Here is a 19562-nt window from a genome sequence, read left to right on the forward strand (position 1 = left end):
AAGACCCGACTGCCGGTCCCGTATGAAACCCTCATCCCAGAGGGAGAACAGCCCCTGTCTGTCCTCCCCTTCCCCGACCCCTTCTCGCTTAATAATGCGCACATGCGCACTGGGTGAACAGGGGGCGGAGCCTCGGGATTTCGCGCCTTGGGCAGGGGGAGGAGCGTGGACTCTTCAGCTAGAGTGTGCTGGCCTGGAATTCAGTCTGTGAGGTGGAAGCCTGTTAGCAGGACCACTTATTTTTTTCTCTGAGCGCTTTCTTTCAATAAATTCTGCTCCCCTCACCTTCCAATGAGTCTGCGGGCCTCATCTTTCCTGGTCATGTGACAAGAACCCCGTTCTAGCTGAACTAAGGAGCAAAAACTTCTGCATCACCTTAACTGTGGTGTTCACCGTGGCGTCCCTGACATGTGCTAGGAACTCAATAATATACATTTAAACCTCAAAAAATAAATAGTGATTGGGCAGCCCCAGAAGAGGCCTGAGGAGGGAATGGCCACGGCAGGACAGAGGAGCTGTGGTTTTGTTCTTCCCTGGCGTTCACCGCAGACTCAATGGTAACCGCTCTCACCAGGGTCACCAAATACTCTTGTAATTGGCCCTGAGGAGTGTTTGGAAACATGGGAGGGCATTTTCGGTTGTCACAAATATAAGTGGGGGCGGGGGGTTCTAAAGGCTGTTTCCGGGGGCAGATATGCTAAATACTTGTAATCCTGGAACGCTGAGGGCCCCCCTGATACACACGGCTTACCTGGCCACCAGCAGCAGCGGACCCTCTGTTGGTCTTGCTTTCCTAACCCCACCTCTTCTGGCCCTCCTTAGCCTCCTCCAGGCCTCCTCCTCCTCTGTCTATGCCTCATGTCTGGGTGTCCTCCTGAGCTCACTCAGGGTCCTCTTCTCTCGCTAGACACTTCCCAAGTGTGAGATGCCACCCCTGTCTCATGGACTGACCCCTGCCCCACAGGTTCCCCAGTCCAGGGGACTCTCCCATCCATAACTGCTTGCCTGATCCCTCCCCCTCCACATTCAACATTTCTCTCAGCTCCTTTCTCCAACCCTCCTGAAGTCCTCTCCTTGTATTATACGTGACTCTGCCACCGGCCTGTGTCCAGACAAGAACCTGGGGACCATCCTTGCCTTATTTCTCTCCCTCACCTCCCATATCTAACGAGGCCTCTGACTGTCTATTCAGCTTCTGTAATATCTTCAAATGCACCTGCCTTCCTCTGCCTCTCTTTCGGTACCTCAGTACAGACCCTCATGGTTTCTTCCCCGAATGCTTGTCTGTCTCCTTGCTCATCTCTCTACCCCAGGTACCATTCTATTTTCCACACCAGGCTGACAGCAGGCTTTGATGCTGCTGCTCCTCTAGAAAAGGCCTCGAGGGGATTCCCATAACAGAGAGCCCAGACAACTCTTTAGCATGGCACACCAGGCCACTGAACTGACATCTGTCTTCTCTTCACCCTCTACAAACCCTATGCTCCCGGCTCCAGCCACAGGTAGTAGGTCTTACCTGCACCAGGCCTGGGTCCCCTTGCACCTTTGCATTTTCTGTCCCTGTGCTGGGACACTGACCTCTTACTCTCTTCCCAGCCCAATTCCTGCTTAGCTTCCAGGGCTCCATTTGAAGGACTTCTGACTTCTAGGCAATTTCTTTTTGCAATCACCTGCCCTGTCACTTATCACCTTGTGGAGCAATCAATCATCCACTAGCTGGATGAGGAATTTTATCACCCACTGGTCTGTGAACTCCTTGAGGGCAGGGACCAAGGCTTATTTATCTGGGCAACTAACTGTAGCCAGGGACTGAAACAGAGAATGTTCGTTGCTTGAATGCATGGCTCTCACTCATGACATTTTATTGAAATGCATTCACACTCATGTCAGGAACAATAATGATAATGAGAGGTGGCATGTCCTCCAACCAGGGGCCTGAGACACTCCCACCTGGGAATGGTTGCCACATCACTCACCAGGTTGCTCTGTCACTTCTTTTCTTTTTATTAAGAAAATTATTTTCAAAGTAATACAGGGTACAATTATTTAAAAAGTCAAATCAGACTGAGCATGGTGGCTCATGCCTGTAATCTCAGCACTTTGGAGGCCAATGTGGGAGGTTCACTTGAGGCTAGGAGTTCGAGGCTGCAGTGAGCTATGATGGTGCCACTGCACTCTGCACTCCAGCCTGGGTGACAGAGCAAGACCCTGTCTCAAAAAAAAAAAAAAAAAAAAAAAAAGAAAGAAAGATAGAAAGAAAGAAAAGAAAAGTCATTCCACAAGGGAGGCTTATAACATAATGTAGCATCCCCGGCACACCTCTGATGCTAGCTACTTACAGACAAAATACTTTAAACTATTTTAGCTGTTTCAATGAATAATTACCTCTCTATATTTAAATTACATGCTTACACTGTTAATTCTTGATTTTATTTGCTTTTAACTTTCTACTACAGAAGGTGAAAACTTAGCTTTCTTTCCCATTCATTTCTCCTTCCACCTTCCAATTTGCTTCTCTTTCAACATTTGGTTAAATCAAACTTCAGCGATGACATTACTATGATTTAGCTATCATTCATAGCCGAGTCGTGTAGTGTCCTATGACTGCCATGCCTGCATTTCCTTTCTTATTCATCTTGTTTTCCCAGGAGTTAAACACTACTTTTTAATCTCCTGGTTAGTTTTTTATCTGTCCAGTGCCAATTCATTCTTAAAGTTCCTAGCAGAATAGAAAGTTCTTCTCAATAGGTTCAAACACATCAACTAATCAACCACTTCCATTTTTCTTTTTCTTGGAGATATCTCTGGCAGCCCTCTGTCCCCCAACTCAAGTCTGGGCATGTTTCTCTTGATGCCTGATACACGCAGTCATCCTGGGTCCTCCCTTCACTCTTTACCCCTTCTCTCCTGTGTCCATCTCCTGTTTCTTGGATCTCACAACTCCTTTTTTTTAATTTGGTCCTCGGTTCAGTGGAGCACTTGGTCCAGCACAGGCATCAGCAAACCGCCTTAAAGAGCCAGAGAGTAAAGCAGAAAAAGGCAAAATAGAGGATATTGTGTAGGTACTTAAATAACCATGTAAGGTGTAAATAACCATGTAAGGTGTACTTAAAAATGTAAACACAAAAACAGGTGGCTGGCCAGATTTGGCCTGGGGGCCTCAGTTGGCTGCCGCCTGAGTAAGCAGCTATCTCAGCAAGAGGACATGATAAAGTCATTTTTTGGTATCTAACATATCATACAATGACTTTATTCTAACCGCACGCTTGGTGGATGGTTTGCCTTGGTCTAGAGCTCTATGTTGGAAATCATTTGCCTTGAGAATTCAAAGGCAGGGCATCATTGTTGTCTAAAGTTCAGTGTTGCTATTTAGAAAACTAGTATACATTGGTAAGGGCCTGGTTTTTTCTCTCTGGAAGCTTTTAAGATTTTTGCTTTGTGACTTGACTCCAGGAATGGCCATAAGACTTGGATTTTTCACTGCCTTAGTCCCTCTAACACTCAGGAGGGCTTGTGGGGGTGGGTGGGGGCCCAAGGCAGAGGAAACAGAGAGGAGCGTCTGGGCCTGAGATGGGCTAGGGAAGGGAAGACATCTCAGGTGAGGCAGAGAGCTGGGACCAGGGAAATGGGGAGGACAGGGTGAAGTCAGGAGGAGATATTGAGCTTCTGGAGTGTGGACAAGATGGGTAGGGCCCATGGGGGCGCCCAGCTTTTCTGGAAGTTTTAGATTCTTTGAGCTTAAAAGAGGCTACCTTCCAGGTGGAGGGGCCCAAGAAACCTGGGGCAGCCATGATGGGACTCAGTGACTCATGAGAGAATGGACTTGTCCTACACAGCACTCCTGTCATGTGCCCCATGATTCCCTGAATCACTGACCAGCTGCTCCTGGCCCTCACCTGGCCTTGATTCCACCTGTGTGCTGTCTTAGCACCAACCTCTACCCTCTTCACACGCTGCTCAGACCTCAGCCACTCTCATTGGGTTATGACAATTTGGCAGAGCTATTTTTTACATAGTTTGTTTTTTAACAACAACACAACAGAAAACAAAACAAAACACTAAGAATGGGTGGAAAGAGGCCTCCTCATCCATTTCCTGAGTCTCGGCACATCACTGACCTCCCTCCCAGGATGAGGAGAAATCCTGGGTAGGGGTGGTTGGTAGAAGCCCTTGTGCTTACCACGCTTTGCTGGTCTTAGGATGAGCTATCCATCATTTTGGGCACAATGCTCCCTTTGTCCAACAATTTGCTCCTATCTCAATCATTCTCCCTCTCATATTCCCTGATCTCTCCTTTTAAAATTGCAGTGGTCATAGTCACTCACTTGCAAATAATAAGAAAAGATGGCTCCTTCATAAAGGCACTAAATAAGGGAACTTTCCTGCTCTCAACTTGAAAACTAAGAAAGAGTGATTTTTTTTTTTTTTTTTTTTTTTAATGAGGGGAGTTTTCTGGAAGGGTGAAAAAGCATAGTCAACATAGAGTCATGAGTGACTTGGTGGGGCTACGTTCTCAGAAATGCATTATTAGGGGATTTTGCCATTGGGTGAACATCATACGGTGTATTTATACAAACCTAGATGGTCAAGCCCACTACCACCTAGGCCATATGGTACAGCCTTTTGCTCCTAGGCTACAAACTTGCACTGCATGTTACTGTACTGAATACTGTAGGCACCTGTAACACAATGGTATCTGTATATCTAAACATGTATAAGGTACAGTAAAAATGCAGTATAAAAGATAAAAAATGGTCCACTTCTCTAAGGCACTTAGCGTGAATACAGCTTGCTATTCATAGTTGTTCCAGGTGAGTCAGTGAATGAGTGGAGAGTGAATGTGGAGGCCCAGGACACAACTGTACACTACTATAGACTTTATCAACACTGTACACCTAGGCTACACTAATCTTATAAAAAACATTTTTCTTTCTTCAGTGATAAATTACCCTTAGCTTACTGAAACTTTTTTACTTTATAAACTTTAAATTTTTAAAAACTTTTTGACTTTTGTAGTAACACTTAGCTTAAAACACAAGCACATTGTATAGCTGTACAAAAATTATTTTTTCCTTTATATCTTTATTCTATAAGCTTTTTTCTATTAATTTTTTTTTTACTTTTTAAACTTTTTTTGTTAAAAACTAAGAAAAACACATACATTAGTCTCTGCCGACAAAGGGTCAAGATCATCAAAACATCATCAGGTGCAAGGAATTTTCAGCTCCATTGTAAGCCTAGGGACTACTATCATGTCCAAAATATCATTACGCGGCACCTGACTGTATAATTTTATACCTGAAAAGGAGTAAGGATAAATCATTTTTCATAATATAAACCAAGAAAGTAAATAAAGATAGACAAAATCCTGGCTGATGGGGAATACCAACTATTAAGGGTGATTGGGGCTAATTTAAAACTGGGTTAAAAATTCTGTTAAATGTGAATCTAAATGGTGGGCACTTCCTTTTCTAGAAGCTTCCTGACTGGGCTCCCTCTGCTTGGGAGGCTAGAGGGGAGTAAGGAATTCTGGGGCCATCATATGATCTCTTATTTTTAGCTTCAAGATGCACAAGGAATCTTCAATTAAATTTCAGTCTAATTCCTTCAGAAATGGATTCACATTATATTTAATATCACACCACTCCTCAATAATAAATTTTTTTGGAACGATGGACTAACGGTGGTGGTGGCAGACCAATATCTCCTAAAAGCTAACAATCCCGTTACAACAGGCTTTTAAATGTCCTCGTTTCCCCTTCTAATTTAAAAAGTAATAAAAACACAAAATTAGTATAGGTAAATGAAAATGTGGGAAGTGAATGTCACTCATATCTGGAATAGAGGTCAAGGACAGAGGAAGGGTTGCAGAGGGCATGCGGGTCAGAGCTGCCAGGTGGACCCCCTGCCAGCCAGCGAGCAGCAGCGATGCTGAGTTTCAAGACAGCCAAGATGGCGGAGTCCACAGGCTCACCCACGGGTGCGTTTAGACTGGGATGCTGCAGTGCCCTCGGCCAGTCTGTAGGCCTCATATTTACAAGCTCACTAACTATTCTGACCCTCTGTTCATGGCATGGAGGCCCACAAAGGCTAGGCCAGGTGGGCTCAGAGCAGGAGGTGGTGATGGGGGTGGAGGCACCAGAGAAAGCAAGAGCTGAGGCTAGGGCAGGGGGTGAACAGGGCAGAAGCCTGGATCACCCCAGGCAGGGGGCTGGGCGGAGCCAGTGAGGGGGACCACGGAGGACTGGAACACAGGGAATTGATGGAAGAGCAAATTTCAAGGGAGAGGACGGAGGGGCCTGGGACAAGGCTGCAGGAGGATGAGCTGGGGAACAGGCACTGCAGCTCACTTGGCTATTGTTTATAAAAGCAAATTACCAGCTGAAAGCTGCATGTACTCACTGAAGACAAATCTGGAAGAGTACAAAGAAGACAATTAAAATTACCTATGCACTCATCACAGAGTGGTTTATTTTGCTCGAGCATTAACAAAAAATCTCAAGTGTTTATGTGTGTGAATGTGAGGGGAGATTTCTCCCCCTCTCCATATAAAAAGGGGTAGATGTATAGGGGTGTGTGTGTGTGTGTATGCACATTTATGTATATATGTACATACAGAAAAACAGGGATCACAGATTATTGAGCCTTCTTTGACAATGTTATAACGTGAACATTTCCCTATATCATCAAATATTCTTCAAATTAACTTTCCTTAACATCTGAATAATATCCCACTGTGTGGAAATGTCATTATGTATTTAATCATTCCATAAATATTTGACTGAATATTCAAGTTGTTTATTTAGGTTTGTTTCTGCCCCCGCCCTGGGCAGTTTTAAATAGCAAAAATTTGCCATTTACTTTGTGATTGGGATAATTTAATCTCTCTGCATCTGTTTCTTCATCTGTAAACTAGGAATGATAATACCTGCTTTATCCATGTCACGGTTTTGCTATGAGAACATGTGTGGAGGAGTTTTCACTGTTCTATGATTTCACAGTTTTTTAACTTTGAGTGACTTGGTGGCTGTCAAGGCCACCAGCAGAGTTGGGAAAAAGTGAGGGAAAGGTGATGGCCTGGATGTGGGTGTGTTGGGGTGTCTCCTAAACAGTGAGGAGGATGGGTCCGGGGCCTTTAGAAGACAGGATTCTTGCTCAGGAAAGAAGACTGGGCTAGAGTACAACTTTGGGAGACTTTAGCTTCCCAAAAGCTTACAGCTTTTGTTATAAGAATGGATGTTCTTTTCTAATACAGTATTTTGTCAGAAAAAAGCAAGGCAAGAGCTCCGTCTTAGGGGACACAGGTAGGAAAAAGCTATTAATGAGGGATGCAGGAGGAGCAACTGAGAAGGTACAGGGAAACCAGGATTATACACAGAGAAGTTAGAAACAAAGAAAAATAGAGTCACAAAAATTCAGGTTTGATACCTACCAGATACTGCTGTGGGCTCTCTAAAAGTTGACCCTGTATAAATTTAGCTCTGCCTGCCTTGTTTGACTCAGCGAATTATGAAGTTAAATCCTAAAGGTAGAGAGACCAAACATGGATGAACAAACATGCCAGTTTCTTTACAATAAAAAAAAAAATCAATCTAAAGACAGATAAAATGTAATTGGAGAACTAGTGGCCAATAAGCCTTTTCTTGAAGCTAGTAGCTATTTAAGCTCAAAGTAAATTAACCTTTGCAATCATCACTGGACATCTGTAAAACCTACCAAATGCCTCTCAAGTATTAAAAAAAAAATGCATTAATCTTCTGAGGGCTTTGTGGAGGGCTCTTCTGACTAAGAAAGAGAAGTGGGCCTGACCCAAGGGAAGGAGGCCCCTGGGCAATGTGCTAGCGTGGGCCTGTGCTGGTCTGACCTGTGGCAAATGGGCCCAGGATGGAGAAACCGAAGAAAGGAAATGCAGATGATGGGAGGGAGTGGCAAGAACACAGTAGAAGGTGTCGGAAGGAAAAACAGCAAAAGTCCTTTTGATATCTCAATACCTGGAATAGCTCTGATTCTTTTTTTTTTTTTTAATTACATGTTTTGGGGTAAATACAAAAAAGCCACGGGATCTGGCCTCCAGGTCTGGTTCTAACACTGCCTGACAGTAGAACACAATGTTTTTAGCATCCCAGGTCAACATTTCAGAAACGGGACTCTCATTCTTTTTAAACCCTCCTCTCTCCTTAAATAAAGCTCTCACATCTTTTTCAAATTGCTTTTGGACCACCTTCTTGGAATAGTGCAGTCTTCTCTTAGGGCTCAATCTAATTTTCTTCCTTGTACTGTTTTCACATATTCTACCATGAGCTTGCACTTTTTTGGTCAGAAAATAATGATACTGACAAGCAATAACTAAGCGACAATGCTTGAAACACAAACCTGAGTCATCCAGCTCTGAATGTCAAGTTCTTTTCACTATGTTGCACTCTCACCTTCTGAATTTTCTCTCCTCAAGTCCTGCTGGTCACCATGTCCTGGGGATTGTGTATCTGAAATGATTCTAAATGCTGGGGTGAAAAAAAGGGCTTAGGACCCAGCTTAAGCACACTTTGAAAAAGGGTGTATTTGACTTTGGTATCTCTCTTAACTCTGCTTTTCAAACCTTCTTCTCTCCTCTCTCACCAGGCCCATGTGATTCAGAAGAAGCCCATGGCTGCAGCGTCCTTCTAGGGCCTTCTCCCTAGCAGTGGCTTTGTGCCAACTCTCCCATCTTCCCTCACAGATCGCCCTTTACCATCCCCTGATATGGATCCGGAGTCAGCCAGTCCTTCCCCATGTTGTTACTGGGCTAATGCAGGGAATGTCTGCAGCTTAAAGCAGGCCTTTGTGGAGGCAGAATGCCCTCACCTAACAGAGGCAGCCTAAGGGTCAGGGTTCTGGGAACCATGGGAGCTGTGTGGGGAATGCAAGACAGCCTCGTGTCATTCATGAATCTAATTACATAGTCTACCTGGTGCAAGAGAAGAGTCTCTGGAGTTAGACTGGCTTCATTTCTACTGACAAGCTGTGCAATCCTGAGCAGGCTACTTAACCTCTCCGTGTTTGGTTTTCTGTTCTATAAATTGGGGCTATTTATAGTACATAGCCCAGAAGGCTGGTATAAGGATCAACTACCATATAAACAATTAACCCAGTCCCGAATACATTGTAAGTGCTTAATTAATATATGATAAATAAAAAGTAAAACATCACTATACTTTTATGTTCAGTAACAGCCCTCTGGGGCTGACCTTGGGCTGGCAAGGATCATGCCATCTTATTTCTCATCTTGTTTTGCTACAACTTCTTTTTTTTTTTTGGAGTCAGAGTCTCTCTTTTGCCCAGGCTGGAGTGCAGTGGCACAATCTAGGCTCACTGCAACTTCTGCCTCCCGAGTTCAAGCAATTCTCCTGCCTCAGCCTCCCGAGTAGCTAGGATTGCAGGCATGCACCACCATGCCCAGCTAATTTTTGTATTTTTAGTAGAGACGGCTGGTCTCGAACTTCTGACCTCAGGTGATCCATCCGTCTCAGCCTCCCAAAGTGCTGGGATTACAGGCGTGAGCCACTGCACCCGGCTCACAACTTCTTAAACCCTGGTTTCTCTTATCCTGTAACCCCCAATCCCAGTCTTCCCACCCTCACTTTCTCAGTCTTATCCAAAGGAAACCAGGGAGCCACGACTCAATTGTGGCAGGAAAGAGCTGCCACAGAGGCCTGCTGGGCAGATGGCCCCCCTCACCTACCTCCCGTATTTGACTTCGTATTTGCCCACCTTCCCAGCATAACCCACAGGCTCCAAATCAGGAGCGTGGGATGTGTGTGCTCACTAGCAACAGCTCCTTCCAGAATCTCCTCCCTGATGTGAAACTGGATGCTTCTACTACAAAAATATAAACCAGGAGTCTCCATGAAGCTACGTATGGCTAACATGCTTCCTTTCATGGCCAGAATATTTTCCCAGAAAGCACATTTTACTTCTGAAACACAACCTAGAAGCCAGTGGCTGCCCCTGTGGTTTTTCAATAGTTTAAAGCAATATTGGACACCACCAAGTGTCTCCTTTTTTTCCCGGAGAACTGAGTTACAAAATACTGGTTTCTATTAGGGTGTGTCTAGCACTTTCTGTGCTGCCAAGCCTTCCATTTTTACAGTCTGCACACTGGTAGATTTTCCATGAACAGGCTCAAATTTATTCCCAGGCAATGATGCTTAGGAAACCCAATATGAACGTGAAGATTGTTCTAAAGCAGACTCAGAATTTGTCCCATGCCATTGCCTAAAAAGAGCATTTCTGATATGTAATAAAATAAAATTTTTCTAGCATACCTTAAGATATATATATATATATATATATATATATATATATATATATGGGAAGGGGGAGGATATTTGCTCTCCTTATATGATTTTTTGGATTGGATTTTTAGAGGAAACTTGTCTTTTAAATTCTTCTTCTCTATCCTTTTATTTCTATATTTGTATAGAATACAGCCCAAACATCCACTTACACAGGCATTTTACATAAAGAGTTGGAAGCCAAGTGACTGAAAAACAAAACAAAGTTATTTATGTAGTGTCTTTATAGAGATTTACATGTGAATTCAAATGGGAGCCAAGGGTAATGCTGGAGGGAAATGAACCAGTTAGGGAACTATGCTAATAGAAAGTGTGACTATAATTTAGCTTTGTTGACAAATAAAAAGGCAAGTGCTGTATTTTTTATGAGAAAAATAACATAGGAAATAGAGCTTTCCATGTATATATTCATATACACTCAGTCTTCACCTCAAGAAGCCTTCTCACTAGAATTCCAAATCACATTGCCCTATGCTCCAAATCCTGCACCAATTACTGCTGGTGCTGCCCAGTTTTATAGATCCAGTTTGAGGTGGGTTTTCTCTCCCCAATATGGCTACAAACCTCTGGAAGGCAGGAGCACATCTAAGTGCATTTCTGTATACTATCACAGCCCCTGGCACCACTCTGAACACAAAACAGTGATCAGCCGGCATCTACTGGACTGTGAGGATTGAACAGTTGGATTCAGAGCTATGAGGTCTAGAATGGCCACTTTAATCTGGGAACCGAAACTGCCCCAAAGAGGTCTAGACAAAGTTTGCAGTTCAACAACTGTCCCCTGAATTCTGCTGGTAGACAGGCCTGCCATCCCTAGTAAACAGTCCTAAAGATCTGTGGAGGCCACCTGTGGTGACCACTGCCATGTGCTGCATGGACTCCCCTTCAGGAATGAAGGACTTCCTCCACAAGTGGCTGGTAGTGCTACCTGCAGAAGCCCTCAGCTGGAGGGAACAGCCTCACCCAAGGTCATACCTAGTTCCTTGAAATGACTTGCCTTTAATGACTGCTTATTTTGGGGGTATAAAGGTATAAAGACCTGGCCTCTCACCCCAACTCAGAATAGTTCTGATGAGCCATTCTAGCTCCAGAGTTCCCATGGGCTCAACTGAGGCTGCTGGGTCTACATGGTACCTCAGCTTCTCTGCCCAGTCCTGCTCCCTTCCCTTCCCCCTTTTTTCCCTTGCCTTCTACAGGTATTAATTCCAAGATAAGTTCCAAATAAACCTTGTGCATGCTGCTGACCTCCATCTCAGAGTCCACTTCCTAGCAAACCAACCCACAACACCATCCATTCATCCATCCATCCATCCACCCACTCACGCACCTACCTATCCAGCCAGCAACCTGCCACTGTGCTTAGGGGACATGGGTGGCATGGGCTGATACAGATGAAAAAGACCCAGTCCTTGTCCTTAGGAAGCTAACAGTCCAGCACAGGAATAACCATAAAGTATGCAATAGGAAGGGCTAGTGTCAAGGGATATGTGGCTGTGGATATGATGCCAGGTAAGGGAGGTGAGGAGTCTTCATGCACTGGCTTAGGCTGTGGTCATCAGTAGACATACCCTGTCTCCTCATCCAATGTCAAGCCCTGGAGGACAGGGTTAACTGTGTCCTTATGTCTCTTTGCATTTCCCATAATTCCTAACACAGAGTCCCAGACAGTACAGAAATCTTAAAACACTAAAACAAAACAAATCACTGAGGGAAAGCCTTGGCATCCTGTCTACTTTATAGGACAGGTTTCTGGCTGCTGGTCTGGCCTTTTAGGACAAAGTTCTCAGGAGGTTCCTCAAGATGCTCATTCACTTACTATGTCCATAAAATCTCAGGAACACGAAGAAGCACAAGACAAGGTCCTGACTCCCAAAGCAGCTACAGCTTACTCTGTGGATGAGGCAGAGATCTGTGCAAATTTCAACCAACAAGAACAAGAAATGGGAATATGACTAATAACCAAATGGCACATCATTCCCAGGCTGTCCTTGCCCTTAGCAGTCCAGCCCATTTATCTTCAATCTGTCAGTAGACAAAGATTACTAAACAGCCTCTGCAAGGAACCTAGCAATGAGAATCAACGAATCCTCAGACCTCACAGTGCCTCAAAACCAATGCACCTGCGAAACTTAATGTCAAAGGGGAAAAGAATCTTTACCCCAAACACCACTGCTAAGTGCCTGAAGGAAGAGGCAGCGTCTGTGGGGTCGGGGAGCCTGTGTCCTGCATTTCCCTGCCTCCAGAGAACGTTACCCAACACAACATGCCGCTGTCTCCTTCAACTCTCCCTCTCCTTTCACTACTTTTGTACAATCTGTCACTAACTTCTGTTGTTGATTTCTCTGAAAAGCCATTTGCGCCCCCCCTCTTTCATCTCGCCTTAGTGCCACTACCTTCTCTGATGTTGTGGCCATACCCTGGGAGTTGAGGTGCCAAGTCCAGGCAAACCTTGCATCTCTCCATCTCTGCCAGATGTACATTCTGAAAACTCAGCTTTCATTTGGTCACATCTCTGCTCAAGAATCATGGGGGCTCCAGAGGCCCTGCCAAGACCAACTTACTCCCTGTACTCACCTAGCTTTATCTCCCAGAACTCCCCAGTATGTGCCCTCTATTCTAGCTGCCTTCCTGTTTATTTGTGTCTTTTCTCAAGCCGTATGACTTCTGGAATGTCTTTCCCTCTCACCTGCCACCTCCTCAACAGGATCCTATTGAATCCTATCCATTCCTTCAGTTGGTTCACGTGGACCAAGCTGAGCATGTAGGGGAGGAGAGAGAGAGGAAGGGCAGAGTTAGGGGCCTGGTGTTTTCCCAGTCCTGTTTTTCTCTTGTGGTTCCCCTACCACATTCTGACTCCATCACATGGAAATGCTTTTCTGCAGCACCGACCCAGGCACAAGGGCACCATCAGCTTGATTGCCCTGGACCATCTATTTGTGGGAGGAAGGAGCTTATCTGCCTTCAGCTGGGTAGGCTGTCTTGATCTTCCAAGCCAGAAAGGGGAAAAAACTGACGTCGCTGTTTACTCCCCTGTTGCTTCTTAGGAAAGACTTAACCACTCTCAAGTTAATACACCAAGCTCTAGGATTTCTGAGAGATGGATGGTGGGTTTGCCAAAGGAAAGAGTGCCAAGTTGGGTCTCTGGAAAGAATCCAGTGTTCAATAAACCTTGCCTCTTCCCTAATCATAGAAAGATCCATAAAATGACAGAAAGGCAGAGGAGAATGCAGGCAGCACAATGACATAGAAGCATCATTCTGTGCTTCCTGAAAAACAGAAAATGCAGATGGAGACAAATTTCATCCTCCGCCCCACCCTCCACTGCAGCGTGTTGCTCTATGAGAGATCTGCTCTGCATGCACAAAGTGGGGGGAACTTTGGAAGAGTCTCTTGAAAGTGGTACAGTAAAAAGTGAGTTGTCTTTGTCCTCTGCCAATAGGTGACTAGAAAGGTGACCATGATGGGCAAAACTGGCAGGGAGGAAGGTGCGCACCTCCTATGCTTCCTGCCACCTTGAAGGGAAAAGGTTTACCAATGGAATGGGGGAGGTGGAGGGCAGGGGATTGCCTCCTCTTCTTCCACTTGAAGCACCATGAAAGAAGAAACGCTTTCATCTCCACATTAGCAGGTGGATTGAGTAAGGGGTTCTCTGTTTTTTTATAACTTTCCCTAGAGGCATAGGAGAAGCTGGTGAAAGCAGCAGGTTGGAATATCCCCATCTTCATGCCTTGCGCTGGAAGATGGATGAAGATGAGAAGAGGTAAACTAAAAAGACCTCCTCAAGCACACACACACACACACACACACACACACGTGCACACACCAGAGATAATGAACAAGAGACTGAAAAGGAGAAAATTAAAAACAAATCTCTTTAGGCAGTTATATTAATGTGATAATAATAACAGCAACATTAATTGTTTTAAACATGCATTTATATTTTAAAACACCGGAGTTCATTATTTAGCAGTATTCTTACAACAAATAATCCAATCAGGTAATAATCAAAATAACAGCTACCATTTACTAAATGATTACCAGGAACTCCTCTCATGTGTTATTAGACCGAATCTTCATAAACCCCTGTGGTACTATTGTTATCCTCATTTTACAGAGTGGGAAACTAAGGTTGGAGATGTTAAATAACTTGCCCATGAGGTGGAGACTGAAACTCAGGTCTGTTCAATTCCAGAGTCCAGCCTTTTACCCTTACAATGTCCATCTTACGGCAGGGCTTTTTCACAAATTCAGGAAATGGAAAGGCACGGACGAGGAAGCAGCCCTTATGTCTCAACTCCCTGTGAGGCAGGTACACACACACATATAAGTACTCCAAGAGGTCCCACTCACTCTGCTGTACTTCTCAGTTACACCCATTCAGCTTTCATAGATTAACAGGTCCATGGATGAATGTCAAGTTTCTTGTAGGGACAAAGGTCAATCTCTAAGGAGAACACACCTGTCATCTAACCTGTATCTGAATCTGCAACAACGGTTTCCATTTGACAGGATGCAGCCCTAGCAAGGTGGTGAATTAACATCCAGCTTTGAAGCACTGTCATACAGGAGAATACTTTAAGATGGAATATAATGAGTGAGACTGACTGCCATTTAGCAGAATGGCTTGTGACATTAAAATACATGTTCAACCTGTGAGATTCAAGCACACGCAGAAAGAAGAAACGACTGCAGAAAACAGTAAGGTGCAAACAAATAGTGACAGCTCACGAGAGCTGGCTGCCCTGCTCTTCATGGGGCCCATGTGACCTTAGTGATGTTTGCTGTCAGCTACGCAGAGGCCTTCTGACACAAACTGACCGTGAATATAACAGGGATATTAAACACTGGGGCAGGCTGGAGAGAGAAAACAACAGGGTGCAGCAGAATTCTTTTCCTTCCCTTTCACCCAAGTACCAGGGATTCTGAAGATTCTCCTCGCACCCCCCCCCGCCCGCTTCTCTTCCTTCCTCTTTCTCTAAGCCTCTTTATCCTCCTCCCCCTTCTCCCTCAACCCCTTAACTTCAACCAGAAGAAGAGATGGAGGGTTGGGCAGGGAAGCACAGAGAATGTTGTTCTCGGGATTTTGAGAGAGTTAAGTGTCAGGGTCAATGTCCCCTTCCTGCTTGCGCTCTCGAAATGGATACACACAAAACACCTACTGGAACTTTTAAATGATGAGAGGAGATCCACAAGTCACCTGTGAAGCAAAATCTCAGCACTTTATAGTCACAGAAACATACAGGCATGCAAAGGGCTCATGTTTATGAATTATATCCACACATACCTACGCAAAGCAGGTGGCACTTGCACACACAGAGGAATCCTTAAATACACGCATCTTGGCATTTCCTTTCCGCCAGCCTCGGCCTTTCCCACCCACACAAAGGTGCGGGCCACAGCCACCCTCCGTGGGGTGTGATGCAGGGTGAAGGGCGTCACTGGGTCCTGGCTACTCCCTGGCTGTGAGAAGTGGGCAAGCCCTTTACTCTATGGGAATCTCTGTAAAATGAAAATAACTGCCTGGCCAGGGGCTGTGAGGATGAAAGGGTATTAATAATATACGCAGGGCGCTGTCCTGCTTGGTTCCCGAACCTCCCTTTCCTACACCCACGGCTGGACTGATGGTGCCTTCTGTCACTTGGTCCCCACCGTCAGTACTCTAGTGTGACACTGGGAAGAGTGGGGGCTTAGCCAGGGCCGCGGTCTGTACAGGAGGGTCCCAGCCCGCAGGTCACGGGTCTGCAGGCCCACAGCTAACCTTCAGAGCTGTACGAGCCCCGAATGCCGTGGGACGTGCGGAGGAAGAGCGGGTCCCAGGTGCGTAGACCCGTGGGTGGGGGGCGGAGCCGGCCGGTGGAGGTGGGCAGAGCCCGGCGGCAAGTCGACCCACGGCTGTGGGTGGCTTCCTCCTGTTGCTCCGTATCAGGGAGAGGCGGGGGAGGACATTCATTTTTTTTTTCTTCCCTAAGTATGCATCCACCTATTGCTTTAATAACTATCGATTGTGAAAAGCCGGCGGGGCCTCTTAAAGGCGAAGCCGGGAGGCGCGTGCCCCCGCGTCTGTGTTAGGGGACCAGTCCGCGGGGACCTTCTGGCCCTTCTCCTCCGGCTGCGCGGCAGCGATGGACCCTGTGCGTGGGCTCTCCTAGCAGCCTCGGGAACCGCAGCCGCAAGCTGTGGTTTGACCCCTGCCCCAACCACTCGCGAGGCCTTTTCTGTTCAGAGCCCCCAGTCACGTTCTTGGACCCAGTCACCTGCTCCGCAGCGCAGTCCCGGCGCCTCAGGTTCGAGGACCCGGCCCGCGCTCGGAAAGTTATTTCAAAAGGCAGATGTGTTGCAACCCTCTCTGCAGCAAACTACAGTACGCGGATTCCCGAACCCTTCCCCGCCCCCACCCAGCCCGGGCGACCAGAGCCCGCCGCAGGAGACTGGCAGCAAGGAGAGCCACCCCTAAATGCACCTTCCCTCCCTCCCGCGCGCCCAAGTGCAATGGGGTTGGGGGACGCCCCAAAGCAAACTCACGGCGCGGAGCAGTCCCCAGTCTTGGCCTGGAAGGGGTCGGGCTGCTGAGGATCGGCTTCTCGATTTCATGCCCCAGCCTCCCGTCCTCCCCAGCTCCAGCCCACCCGGCTGGGTCGTCGCAGCCCCTCGGTACCTGCGGCGGTCACGGGCTCGCCCTCGCTCTGCTCCCCGGAATCCGAATCCATGCTGCGGGCTGCTGGCTGGGCGTCCACGGCCACCCGCCAGTCTGCGGGGCGCTCGGGCAGCCGCGGCGCACTCAGGGCGGACAGCGGGGCGGCTGGAGCCCGGGCGGCGCGGGCTGGGCGGTGCGCGGCGGCAGCGGCCAGGGGGCGGCTCCGCAGAGGCGAGCGTCGCCCGCGCCCCGCTCCCCGCGCCCGCCGGCCGGTGCCTGCGCGCGAGGCGAGCGCAGGGCGGAGGGTGGAGCGCGCCGGGAGACAGCCCGGAGGAGGGAGGGAAGGCGCGAGCGCCTAGGAGCCCGAGCGTTCGGCGCCCGGCGGGCTCCAGGCTGGGGTTAAATATCCCGGGGGCGGCGCCGCGCCTCCCTACCCGCGCCCTGCGTCGGAGCCCTTGGACTTGCCTCGCGCGGCGAGGTTGTGCTGGTCTGCAAGGCCGAGCCCCTTCCCTAGGGTGAGGCCAAGTTTGTAAAATTCCTAGGTGAAAAAGAGCTTCAACTCCCGCGGGAAAGGAGAGGTTCCGAGTGTTCCGAGTTATGGGGCTGCCGGGGTTCGAGTCCAACTCCACCGCTCAGAGACCTTGGACCAGACCTGTGTTTGTTTTCTCACTAGGAAGATGAGGGAAGGGGGGCGGGGAATAAGGGAAAGGGGCGGGGTGGGGGGAGATGACAGTTGGACTGTTGTGGAAAGTAGTAAGACAAGGCATGTGCGGGACCAAGCGCTGGGCCTGGCACCTAGTGACGAAGTAAACACACAGGCAGGTAATGCTAACTCCGGCTGTTTGAGTCTTCTCCCGGCGAGGGCAGGGCAGGTGGGGCAAGCGGTGGTGAAGCGGGTTCCGGGGGCTCGGTGAGTCTGAACACTGGCTCGCCTGGAAGGCTGGAGCCACCCTGCCAATCAAGCAGCCGTGCTATTTCGCGCCCACGACTAGAGGGACCAGAATTAATTTTAAAAGCTTTTCTTTGTTGATGGGATTCAACACAGAGTGCTAAACTTCCGTAACACCCTCCTTTCTGAAAGAAAAAAAAAAAAAAAAAAGCATTTGTAAACCTATTTACCAATTAAGAGCTCAAACGAGGGGGGAAATGCACGGAGCACCGAGGCCTTTTTTTGTTGTTAATTCTTGGTTATCTATATGCTCTTATTGCCTCCCTATTATAGGCTCCTACACTCACAAAGCCTCAAGCTGGGTTCTCTGCATGTAAAGTCTGCCCAGAGAATGCAAACTATTGGCCAGAGCGAAAGAAAATCAAGAAGAAAAAGTATCCTAAAAAGCGCCACTTACTGAACGTTTCCCTTTGTGTCCTCATCTAATCTGTACAATGACCCAGTGAAGAATTTAGGTTGCACCATTTGAAAATACTTTTTGGAAGTAGAATATGGTTGAAAGTTGGCAAGTTCATAGAATTCAACTTATTTTCATTCCCATTTTACAGATGGGAAAAGTCTCAGAGACAGCAGATGATGTCCCTGTGGTCTCAGGTCGTCCAGTAGTTGGGTGAACTGGGACTTGAAACCAGGACTTTCTGATGTCCAGATCTGCTCCTGACTGCTATGGTACAGTGTCATAAGTGAGTTTTGGCTTCTGGTCTACCTGAAGGCTGCCGTCTTTAGTGAAGTGTGGGCTTAACAGAGTGCAAATACCACTCTACTTTGTGTTTTCAGAAAACAAAGGATGGCCAGGCTCATGGACTCTAGTGATAAAAGTTGGATGGATATTGATGAAATGGTCAAAAGAGCCCCACAGTGGATGTGTTATCTTGGGTAAATGGCTAAACCTCCCTCGGTTTCCTCAAGTGTTGGTGTCTCCTTCATAGGGTGTTTGTAAATAAATGAAATAATGAGTGTGAAAGCTATTACCCAATTCCTGGCACACAGTGAATGTTTGATAACTGGAAAGAACACTAATTTTTAGATTGAATGGATCCCATTTAGAAAAGCAAAATATTTTAGAATTGCATTTTTTAATGAAAAGAAAAAAGTGGGGGCCGGGCACGGTGGCTCACGCCTGTAATCCCAGCACTTTGAGAAACTGAGGCGGGCGGATCACCTGCGGTCAGGAGATTGAGACCAGCCTGACCAACTTGGAGAAACTCCATCTCGACTAAAAACACAAAATTAGCCAGGTGTGGTGGTGCATGCCTGTAATCACCGCTACTCAGGAGGCTGAGGCAGGAGAATGGCTTGAACCCGGGAGGCGGAAGTTGCAGTGAGCCGAGATCGTGCCATTGCACTCCAGCCTGGGCAACAAGAGCAACACGCTGTCTCAAAAAAAAAAAAAAAAAAAAAAAAAACAAGAAAGAAAGAAAAAAGTAATGGCAAAATTTGGATACAAGATGATACTCAAAAAACAAATAGCTGGGATCATTTAAAAAGTTTGCCATAATAGCTTTTCAGTTATAAGATAAAACAACAATGATAGCTTCACAGAACAGAGCATATGGGATTCAAAAGGCATTCAGCTTCCTCTAAAGGTTGTGCCTAGATTCAATAACAGGAAATGTGAAACTTTCCCTGTTTCCTTAGACCTCCTTTC

At 46.8% G+C, this 19562-nt stretch overlaps 1 protein-coding gene across 2 annotated transcripts in view; it reads right to left on the minus strand.

Moving 5' to 3' along the window:
• Nucleotides 1-19562, minus strand: part of TNFAIP8L3 (TNF alpha induced protein 8 like 3) — a 48255-nt gene that overhangs the window by 20634 nt on the left and 8059 nt on the right. The window contains exon 2 of one of the 2 annotated variants that reach the window (XM_054451048.2): nucleotides 16987-17130. In XM_054451048.2, the coding sequence (XP_054307023.1) occupies nucleotides 16987-17130 (144 nt within the window). Of the gene's footprint in view, nucleotides 1-16986; nucleotides 17612-19562 lie in introns of those variants that run through there. The other variant, XM_054451047.2, reaches the window with a different exon arrangement.

Source organism: Pongo pygmaeus, chromosome 16, assembly GCF_028885625.2.
Source record: "Pongo pygmaeus isolate AG05252 chromosome 16, NHGRI_mPonPyg2-v2.0_pri, whole genome shotgun sequence".
NCBI classification, from domain to species: Eukaryota; Metazoa; Chordata; class Mammalia; order Primates; family Hominidae; genus Pongo; species Pongo pygmaeus.